General features: G+C 47.7%; 1 protein-coding gene across 1 annotated transcript; it reads right to left on the reverse strand.

Moving 5' to 3' along the window:
- Window positions 1-3,610: 3,610 nt before the first annotated feature.
- On the reverse strand, window positions 3,611-10,392 carry H3-3A (H3.3 histone A). Its single transcript, XM_082480238.1, is given in 6 exon segments — window positions 3,611-4,260; window positions 5,338-5,362; window positions 6,936-7,039; window positions 7,041-7,089; window positions 8,672-8,826; window positions 10,288-10,392. Coding segments are annotated over 5 exon segments (435 nt in total). The 5' UTR covers window positions 8,800-8,826; window positions 10,288-10,392; the 3' UTR covers window positions 3,611-4,131.
- Window positions 10,393-11,374: the final 982 nt, after the last annotated feature.

The following is an 11,374-nucleotide window of genomic DNA, read 5'->3' on the forward strand; positions in this document are numbered from 1 at the left end:
AAGTTCAGCCTACTTTTTTTTCAGATGTGAAAGAAGATCCTGAAGCCACTTCTTCCACAGAATGAGAATGCTTTAAATCAGTATTAGATCTGTCACATGTAAACCGTAATTTCTTTTTGCAGAGAACGCAGAATGCGTGACATAACCAGATTTCCTTTTCTGTCACTGTTAAATTAGCCCACATTCATGTTTGATGGCATTCCCTTCCTCCACAACTCCCAAATGCTCTAATAGGAATTTACGTTTTTAAATATTACAATTTCTTCTACATACGGCAACTGTAGATACTAAGAATCTTGTAAGACTTTAAACAGTGCTTGCAAAATTGGCTGAAGTGTGCTTCTCTGAAAAAAAAAAAAAACAACAACAACAACAAAAAAAAACCAAAACCCAACCAACAACCACTTAAGTTACTTTAAATCCATTAATATTTTTTCATCAATAGTTTTCTTAGAAATGATCTTACCCAACCAGCAGGTATATACAGTTCTGAGAGGAACACCCCTTGCTTTATCCAAAGAACACTGAAGACACCCAAGAGCAATGTTTTTTTAGTGGACTGGGCATACTGTAGGTCAGCTAATTCACCCCACGACCCATTTCCCCACCTGCCAGCTCCAGAGGAAGCAGCCCAGGAGAATAAGATGACAAGCTGCAATACTTGTTTGGCAAATGTCTGCAGTCTTCGGACTACAAGCTGATTTTCTTTTTAGCCAATCCCCAAACCTGCAGGCAGCTAACGGGACTGTTAGCAGACAGCTAACAGGGCCACCAGCAGCTACTGCTCTCTCCAAACAGCACGACGGACATGTGGCAACATGTGAAATGGGGAAATTGCACTGATGAAAACACAGTTCTTCAGTTATTTTTAAACCACACCGCTGCATGTAACTGGATCAGAACTATTTAACTATTTTGTCCGCTCTTCTTCGCCCCAGGGAGCAGGAACCTGTAATCCTGAAGTGACCAAAGGAAGGGAACTCCAGCATCACAACATCTGCAGCTTAAAACTTAACTCTAAATAACATGCTGTATCCTACCTTCTCTAACTACCGATGTGTGCCCTAACTATGGATCTCCAGTGTTATGTAGCCCTCCTGTCCCTCGCCCACTTTCCAAAAAATGTTTTTGTAGGAATGCTAATACACAAGAAAAAAATTGATGGAACAGAAGATGGTCTTGTTCCTCCTCCTCTGCAGCTTTTGTATTAACACCAGTCTCCACCTTTCTGGTTTGCTCTTTCTGTATTGCAGAGCCTGTGTTTGAGAGACTCCCAAGTACAAGTGAACTGTCAACTCTGGATGAGTTATGTCAACAATGCTTAGACAGATAACTTCCAAAATTCACTGGAAAAAATGTCACCCTGAATAACTAAACTCTCAGCATTAAAAAAAAAAAAAAAAAAAAAAAGAGCACTGTCACCTTTTGTATGCTCCTTTCTCCATTAACGTTTAACAGCATTAGCTAGAAGATCCATCCAAAGTTGGACTGACATCCGACCATTCCAGCTATTTTAAAAAAGCAGTTCTTAAAGAAAGCTGATGATTTAATTGTTCTTATTTTCATGCTGCTGCACAGTCAAGACAAAAAGATAGTGTACTCAGGGCAGGGGGTGAGAAAGCTAGAGATTAAATAATTTGTTCAGCAAAACAGTGGAAAAGTCTGAAGAATTAAAATCCACCATATTTGAAAAAAAACAAAGGAGGAGCAGAGAAGTGACACCCCTATGATTCTCTGCAATAAACCCAAGACAACACTGGGTATCAATATAGACATAGATAGGATTCACTAACAGGATTCACATGGCATCTCTTAGGACCACAACCATCATAACCAACACTTTCAAAGAGGCAAAGGTTACCCCTAAGGATAGCACTGCAGGTGTAGCGCTGCACAATTAAATGCTGTCAACTGCGTAGATTCCCGATCTTCTCAGCTTCCATTATGAATTCTTCTGCCTTGAGTAGTTTAACTGCATTGTCAGTTAAACTGGGATATTCCTCACCCCCATTTTCTCTTTTAACAACTCAGTATTTCATTTTGAGTACCAAAATCTCTAAATTTGGTGTTCTAATATACCTAATAAAGAAAAAACTAAGTTCCTTATCAGGATTTCAATTCCAGGTTATTAAACAACAACAAAAAAACCCACCAAAACCCTCAAACCACCCAGCCTAATTACCTTTTTGTGTAGGTGGTTGCAGGATTGTTGACTGATGCATGAAACAATTCTGAAGTACAGGACAAAATAAGTAGTTAATTGTATTGAGATGCATTTATAGTAAGTTTAACAGGGTTGTTATCAAGTAGACAGAAGTGACATCCTAAATCAGTTAAGTCTCAGCTGCTCACCTTTTATATTTCTGTTGTTCTGGATGCTCCAAGACAAGTCTTCCTTAATTTTCAGTTGATAGCTACGAACTGCTTGGCATCAAAAGGATGTGATCACATTTTTTCTAGCATTAGTTTTCTCTATGACAAGCTACTCCATTTAAATAGACTTTACTCCACACAACCCTGGCAGACAGCATTCATTACTAGAGCTGAGGAAGTTATGAATAATGTGATTTATTCTGCAGTTTTTGGCTCTCTGTTCAAGATACCAAAGCAGATAATACATCTCTATTAATCCTCTTTGGAAACCTCGAGACAAATTCACTCATGTGCTCAGAGCTCACTCAGAACCTCTTGAAAGAAGTTAGCAGCAAATAAGCTCTGCAGAGGTCTTCGCATAGAGGTGAAATCTGTTCACCACCTGCATATTTTCTTCTCTGTACTCATTTCATTATCCAGAAGAGCTACCACGAAGTACACCCCATAACTCATTTTCAGACTAGTCCATCAGAATCCTTAACCACGTTTCAGGTGAAAAAACACAAGTTTTTATTGAACATAATTTCAGCAGTAAATTTCTTCACAGGAACTTTTATCAGCAATTGGGGGAGGGGGAGTATAAAAAGATAGTAAGTTTCAAATGTGTGCTCCTGTCTAAGTACTACTCCTATGAAGTATTGTAACTAACAAAACTGGTACAAAAGTGTCTTTTGATTAGTGTACAAACAGAAACTAATCACATGTGAACTGAGGTCTCAAACATGCTAGAGGGTGTGACTGAAGCAAAGGTAGTCAACCAAAAAGCGAACACCTACAAACTGAGAAACCAAAGTGCAAAAGGGTTTAAAAAAAAAAAAAACACACCCAAAAAACCCCAAACCACCACACCCCACCACTTATACCATACTAACAAAACATGAAAATCAGAAACACTTCCAAACTCAGCACTAAGTTGAGTGAGAAAGGAATCTAAACAGAAAAAAAAAAACAAAAAACCAAACTGTTTTTTCTTGGCACCATAGCTTAGAGAGCTCAGTCCAGCTCCAGACTCTACCCAGTAATATACTCACCAAACTTCACATGGAGCGGACAGAAATTTTAGACTCTTAAAAAAACCCTCACATATATACTACTTCAGCCAAGGTAGTATCCCCAGTGTTTCCTAGATCTCCCCTAAGTACTTAGGCCACATATTGAAAAGAAAAAGGGAAAGGAAGGCTGATTATTTTTTAATCAAACGCAACCCACATGAAATATTTAAAAATCAAGACTAAAAGCAGGCATCATTTAATGTATTTTAATAGCAAACTTACAGGAACAGCACAGAAGACAGACAACATTAAAAACATGTACTTGCATGTAGGACAACTCAGTTAGAAAAGTATAGTGAATGGATGGAATCTACTGTATGATAAAAATGCTACAAACACCATTTAGTTGCCATTGATAAGAAATTTACTTGTTTAAAAAAATCCAAATGCTGGCATTGTCCAGAAAAATTTGACAGGTTTATTTATAATTTTTTTTTTTTATAAAGTTGAATTGTTGAAACTTGTTCACCGAAACATTTTTTTTGACCGCATTGATGTTTTATGTCCCCTCATTTATATTAAAAATCCACACACAAATGAAAATGGAAAAAAACTTGCCAATACCCAATTCTGTCCCCTATTTTTCCATTTGCAACCATATACTTAGGTACCTTTTAACCCCATGGAAAAAATATCTAACGTTCATTACTACCAATAACAGGAAGAAGATTTTGCTTCGAGAATGACAAACCCATCATGGTGAAGTTTAGGCACGCTCTCCACGTATGCGGCGTGCTAGCTGGATATCTTTTGGCATGATTGTGACACGTTTGGCATGGATAGCACACAGGTTGGTATCTTCAAACAGGCCAACCAAGTAGGCTTCACTTGCCTCCTAGTGTAGAAGAAAAGAGTTAAGAACACTTTCACTCTCTGAGCACCAGGAAAAAAACCTAGTAATTCAATGTACAACATAGCATGGCATTAAGTTCAGGCTTCTATCTTTACTACTCAGAAACATCAAAAGTTTTAGATTCTCAAAAAATAAAAGCCTTCATTTTCTTATAAACCACCAAATAACATTCTATTTCAAAGTTGCGTACTACTGCCATTTGGTGAAGACATTCTCCAGAACACAACTGAACAAATATTCTGATGGGACTCTCACAAGATAATGGGTTATCTTATCAAAAGGTTAGTTTGTTTAGGAACTTCTTTTTAAAGGCTGAATTACACTAGTCAAGTGACTTGTCTGCTGCCTCTTCCACAGTAAGAGCTATTGAGCATCAGGTGAAATTGGCAGGTGCTAGGGAAAAGAGCAGGTATTCCTTCACAACACAGTTTTGGCACACAGCTCCTTGCCATAGGATATTAAAGACGTGGCTTAATTCAGAAGTCAAAAATCAGCAGGAAAAAAAAAAAAATGTACTGGGCATTATTAGATATAAGACAACACCACCTTTGACTCAGGAACTCCTTGAATCATCAAGAACAGGAGAGCAGTCTGAGAATTACCATCAGACACTTGTCCTGTTCCTATACTTTCTTCCTGTCTAAGCACCCCTGTCTATTTGGGGCATACACCACAGCCCCCCCACCATCACAGAAGGTTCTCACCTCGCACCTGTGACAATCACAGGGCCAGAGCTTGGGAGGGGAAAGGACAAGCCCTACCCTGGGAAAACCACAACTCTGACCACAGTGTTGTCTGCTACTGAACCACTGCAGACAGGATTCTGGGTTAGGCAGATGTTCTGTTAGACCTAATTGTGCTTCTGGCTCATATAGAGTTAGCTGCTATTAAGCCAAACACAGCAATGGTAACTGTTTACGCATTTTTGGGTTGATACAGAATTGTAACACCTAACAATCTCCTAGGAAGCATCTTGGCATGCCAACATCCAACCAGCATGGGGACCAGGACACAGCACACGGTTGGGGTGAGAAAGCAAGAATGATAGGGTTCGCTTACAGACAGGAGGTTGAGGTCCACCTTTCTAGAATACATGCAAGACAACAGTTTCTGTGAACCATTTTGTTACTAGGAACTGCAAAAACCAACTTAAAGTTCAAAGTTCCTGTTTAAAAACACAGAGCATTTAACACAAAGAAAAATACTCACACTACAGACCTCATCTGCTGTAGTAATGAAGTCATTTCGTATCCAGTAGGATATGGCTACTGTAAGTTCCCCTAACACAGTTTTGCTTAATCCCTACATGAAAAGTTAAAGACACTTTGCCAAATAAGCCATGCTGGCATGAACATGGTACCAAAGGGGTTAAAAGTGGGTTTTTTTGCGAATATGCAAGCATGAAGCACTAGGAATAACACATGAACAAGTTCTATACAACAACTGCTTAATGCAAAACCAGCCTTCTGAAAACGTATTAACTACTGACTGAATTTTTAATAAGCAGCTCCTGACAAAGAGACACACAGGTAAACCTCAGGATTTAAGAACTACCACATTGACTCACAGCAGTGAAGACAGAACAACCACCAAAAGCAAAAGCAGCAACTTTGTGAATGCACGCAGTCACCATTTGAAGCAAAGCATGTGCTCAAGTTTACAGCATCTCACAGCATACATTCTAGCCCTTATTAAGTGGAAGTCATTAACCAGAAAAAGACAATATTGCCTGGGTATCAGATATTCTACAACCACAGAAAGGTTCTGAAACAATCTTTCAACAGCTAAAATAACAGCAAAGTCCTATCTTTAATCATGAGTGTTATTTCTATTATGAGAGGGAAACATTCCCATGATAAGAACACAGTCTTGGAGGTGATGTAATCTAGATATAAGAACGTGGGCCAGAAAAAGTAATCAATATTTCACCCTCAATATATTCTAAATAAGTTATTTAACTAATATATTTAAAACATTATGTGTTTAGCATCAACTACATCATACAAAAGCACTTATTTCCCTAACTGTGTTTAGATAGGGCTTATTGAGCTGTTTTTCTTTAAAGAGCATTTGAGGATATTGAGACCGCCATTTGCACACGCCAGAACAAGCTTTACACGACAACGCTTTCCTCTCGGACTGCACAGCTTTTGCAGGCAACGCCTCTAACAAAGCTCAAGGACCGAGGAAACAGATTTACGTTAACTATCTTAACAAGATGCACTATTCCGTCAAGTGTAACTACTTGAGGGGTGGGGACTATAAAAAAAAAAACAAACACACACCCCCACCCCCCCTTAACCCACATTGTAAGGACCTGCGGACCTGTCATTGCATTTTAGCCTGTGGTACCTGTAGGACATCACCAGGTCCATCCTGAGCAAGGGAAGGCTGAGGGGCACATCCCCCCATGTCAGCACACACCCACCCCCAAACCCAGGAGAGACTACGCCCACCACGGCAGCCCACCAATCAGGCAGAGCTGGGGCTAACCCTAGAAACAAGCTGGCCAATGGGGCAGGAGGCGGAGCCCTCCCTTACCTTCAGCCCCCAGGTTTTAGGGGGGGCACTGACAGCACCGACCCCAACTTTTCCCCAGGAACCCCCCCAGCCCGATTGCCGCCTGGACAGAGCACTAACCTCCCAGTGACGCTCACCTGCAAAGCCTTTGCAGAGTCGAGCCGATCACTGGGAGCGTTAGTGCTCTGTTCCAGGCGGCAATCGGGCCTGGGCGGAAGGGAAGTTTGCGGATCAAAAAGTTCGGTCGACTTTTGATAGCGCCTGATTTCACGGAGAGCCACGGTACCCGGCCTTTTAAAATTAAATAATAATTAAAAAAAATAAAAAAATAATTAGTATTCAAGACATTCTACAGCACCTTAAATATATGGGTTCATCATCCCTGGGATGCCCCATCCCTGGAGGTGTTCAGGGCCCAGGCTGGATGGGGCTTTGAGTAACCTGGTCTAGCAGAGGGTGTCCCTGCCCACGGCAGGGGCGTTGGAACTGGATGATCTTTAAGGTCCCTTTCAACCCAAACCATTCTATGATCATCTAAACTACACTAAGCACCACACACATGCCATTTTCACCAGAAGAGTCCCAGTGTTTACAATACAAACCCAGTTTCCCTGGCAAAGGGTCACTGTTTTCTCACCATGGATCTGTGCAAGATTCCACTGGCCTCAACAGGGATCCCTCAGGCAGAGATGTGAAGCCCTGACTTGGCTAGGAGAAAAGGTGGGCAGCACAGATTAGCTGCCTGACGTTAACATGTCTCCACGGCAAAACACAGCACTGCTATGAGTTGGCTGGCTCAGCTGTGCCATAGGTACCCTCCTAGCAATTAGCCTGAAGAGCGAATTCCATTTTAAAGTGGCTCTTCTTCCCTACTGACCTATGACACTAAAAATTCACAGATCTAGCAGAGCTTATATTCTGTATTATATTATCAGTACAAACTACCTAGTGTATTTCCTTGTGTTAGTTTCAGTGTCAGAACTACAAATCTAGGTTAACAAGGTACTTTTGCAGACACGAGGTCCACTCATGAAATTGATACCACCTTTATTTCCGTGGAAACTCTGTATTTTCCTCCTTCAGCTTCATTACCTTTCTCCTAGACTATTAAAACCGCCTCACACCTACAGCAATAGACTTTTACATCAAGTTCGCTATTTCAAACCCACTTCTCCTCCCCAGGGAATACGCAGACCTAGCCCAACACCATCCTCCGAGCTGAAGCGGGACTGTCGCCGTTCCACGCCGAGCACAGACTGGAAAACTTCCGTTATTAGTGGGCTGCCACAAAGACCTGTCGCCCATCCTCGGCTATACCCTCCCCGTGCACAGCCGCCGGTATTCGGGACGACCGAGCGCATCGGTGGGCACGTCGCGCCCTCTCGCGGCGGATCCCCGCTCTTACACGGCCGCGGGAGCCCGAACGGCGCCGAGGACGGATCGAACCCCACAAGTAAATTAAGATGCGCCGCTAACAATAAACTTCGCAGCGGCGCGACCCTGCAGCTGTATTTTTTTTTCACTCCTGGTGATTAAAAAAAAAAAAAAAAAAAAAAAAAAAAAATATCGCAGACTCGCGTTCACCGTGTGGGGGGGTGTTGATTTTTTAGGCACCAATACCAAAATTCCCGGCAAGGGGCTTACGATAAATACCCGGTCGGTGCCCGCGCTGGGCATTTTTTTTTTTTTAATTATTATTTGTTTTTTTTCCAGCAGGCGGGGACCCGCACCCCGCCGCGGCGGAGCGGTGCCGGCATGGAGAATTCCCCCCCTTTCGCCCTCCCCCATTCCCGGCCCGGCGGGAGGGGGTTTCGGGGTGGGGGGTGTTGCGCCCGGTACCGGCCCGTCGCCGCCTGTGCGCGGCGCTGCGTACCTGTAGCGGTGCGGCTTCTTCACCCCGCCAGTAGAGGGCGCGCTCTTGCGGGCGGCTTTGGTGGCGAGCTGCTTGCGGGGCGCCTTGCCGCCGGTGGACTTGCGGGCCGTCTGCTTGGTGCGGGCCATGCCTCTGCCGGCGTCGCTGCCTTACACCTGCCGGAGGGAGGAGGAGGAGGGAGAGGGGCCGGCCGCCCCCCCCGGCTCAGCCCCGCCGGTATCTGCCCCCCTCAGACACACACACACACAGAGCGGGCGGCCCCCTCCGTTCCCTACCCGCCCCGCGCCCCTGCCCGCGCGCAACGGCGGGGCCAGCCGTTAGCCCCCGAGCGCGCGGCCGCCTAACGCCTCCAACCGCCGAAGGAGGGAAAAAAAAAAAAAATTATAAATTAAACGTCTGCCGATCGCGGAATATTAAAAAACAGGGTGCTTTTTTTTCGCCCACGAATTCAATATCTCGGCTGGAGCCCCGCGAGCCGCCCGCCGGCAGGCGCGGAGCGGCGGCTGCCGTCTCCCCTCGCCGGCCGCCCGTCACCTGCCGAGGGTTTGCAAACGCCGCCCGGCCAACATCGAGTGTGCGTGGGGGGGGAAACCGGCAACCCGCCCGCCGCTCCCACCCGCCGCAAAAACCTCCTCCGACACGGCGGAGCGGGTACGAGCGGAGCCGCAGCCCCCGCCGGCCCTCCGCCGGGCAGCCCCGGCCCTCCCCGCCGCCCGCCCGTGCTCCCCGACCCGCCGGCAACCACCGGCGAACCGGCGTTTATCGTGCAAAAAAAGGAAAGGGTCCGGATAAAGTGCGAGAAAGCGACAAACTTTTTTTTTTGGAAGGGGGGGGGAAGGTGGGGTGGGTGTTTTTTGGGTGCCGTCTTTCTGAGAGCTTCCCCAAAGCCGCCTCGCTCCCAAGCGCCTCTCACAGGCAAACTCATCTCCCAGACCCAGAACAAAATGGAAACAATCACGAAATGCAGCCCTAGTCCTTTTGCAAAGGAGGAAAAAATAAATTGCGAAAAATAACGCCAAAAACATCGCAAGGAACTCCAAACCATGTGGGTGCAGATGAAGGGGGAGGCAGCGGAAAAGTTTGCACTCGAAAACCAAAAAATTGCGCTGGGTTTGGGTCGTTCCTTCGGCGAATTTCTTTCCCTTTTTATTGTTTTTTATGCAATAGGAAAAAAAATATGGTCGGTGACCAGAGAAAAGAGACAAGATGGTGAAGCTGAGCAACAACTGTGGGGAGCAGGGGAAGGAAGGCAGGAGAGTTACCCTGGGCTGGCGAGCGGCTCCTCTTTGCGGCCGCTTCCCAGCCCCGATCCGGGGGATGTCGGGCTGAGGAGGCAGCTCGGGGGCTGGGGAGGCAGCTGGGGGGGGTTTGGAGCGGGGGCGAAGGGAGCAGAGGGGGGCAACAACCGCGCGAAGAGGGGTCGGGGGGTGCCGGAGAAGGGAGCCGCTCCGGCTGCGCCGAGAAGGCGGCGCGGAGAAGGGGACGGGGGCTGCCACCGCCTCCCGAGCCCCCCAAAAGTTTGTGGGGAGGGTCGGGGGCGAGGAGGGGAGGCGGCGGGGGGCTGGCGGGGCGCGGGGTGGGGAGGGTGGGGGGCGGCGGCGCGGCGCCAGACTTACCCCGTCCGCTGAGGCGAGCGCGGCTGCCGTGCGGGAGGGAGGGCGGGCGGGCGGGAGCGAGGAGGAGCCGGAGCTGCGGCGGCTGCTGCTGGCGGCGGCGGCTGGGAGCACAATTGAAAGATGGCTGACTCGGGAGGGCCGGCCCCTCGCCCGGCCACGCCCCCACCCGCCTCTCCCCGCCCCGACCCCGCCCGCCCGCCAATGGAGCACAATGGAGGGAAGGAGCGGCCCCGCCTCCCCCCCGCCCCGCCCCGCCCCCTCCCTCGGCGCCGTGTGTACAAACACAAAAGACACGCCGCGCGCGCGAGGGGGATTCCCTCCCCCGCCCCCTCCCCCAACTCCCGGCGGGCCGGGGGCGCGCGAGGCCACGGCGGGGCCGGCGGCCGTTCAACCGGGAACGGAACGGAACGGGGCGGGGAGGGCGGCCTGCACCCCTCGCCGGGCCCGGCACCCCGCGCCCTCCCGCCCCCAGCGCTGGCACGCACGCACGGCCGGTCCGCCCCGCCAGCCATACGCGTCCCCCATCCCCGTCCCTGCCGGGCGGGCGGCAGACCCGGCGGGGTCCTGGGAAACAAGCCCCGGCGGAGCGTGGCACGGGGCTGCCCAGCAGCCGCAGAGAGAGCCAGGCCTAGCTCTTACCCCCACCAAAGTACGAGGCACCTCGTCATCCCCCCCCCCGGAGCCCACCTTTACTGGTTTTGGGTGGGTTTTTTTTTGGTTTTGGGGTTTGGGTTTTCTTTACATGGAAGCAACGCCAAAATTCGCACTGTAAACAGGCTGGTCTGGGCTAACCCGGCGAGGACCTGCCGTGACAGTGCCACGTTCCTTGTTCTGCAAAATAAGAGCTGAGCGGCAGGAGGGGACTGCCGGGGTTACTTCCGACTCGGAAACAAACTGCGGACACAATGGTTCACAAGGAAAAGCTGATGTTTGGGAAGGGAGTCTCGTTCCCTGTATCAGTGCTGTCAAACGACTTCAAGTTTGAAATGCAGCTATCAGAAAAGCGACTGTAAGTTTAGCACTGTCATCGCCAGCAGATCCCATCCAGTTGTATCAGCTGCCATGTTGTTTAATGAGAAAATTCATT

Source organism: Vanellus vanellus (assembly GCF_965231255.1).
Source record: "Vanellus vanellus genome assembly, chromosome: 3".
NCBI classification, from domain to species: domain Eukaryota; kingdom Metazoa; phylum Chordata; class Aves; order Charadriiformes; family Charadriidae; genus Vanellus; species Vanellus vanellus.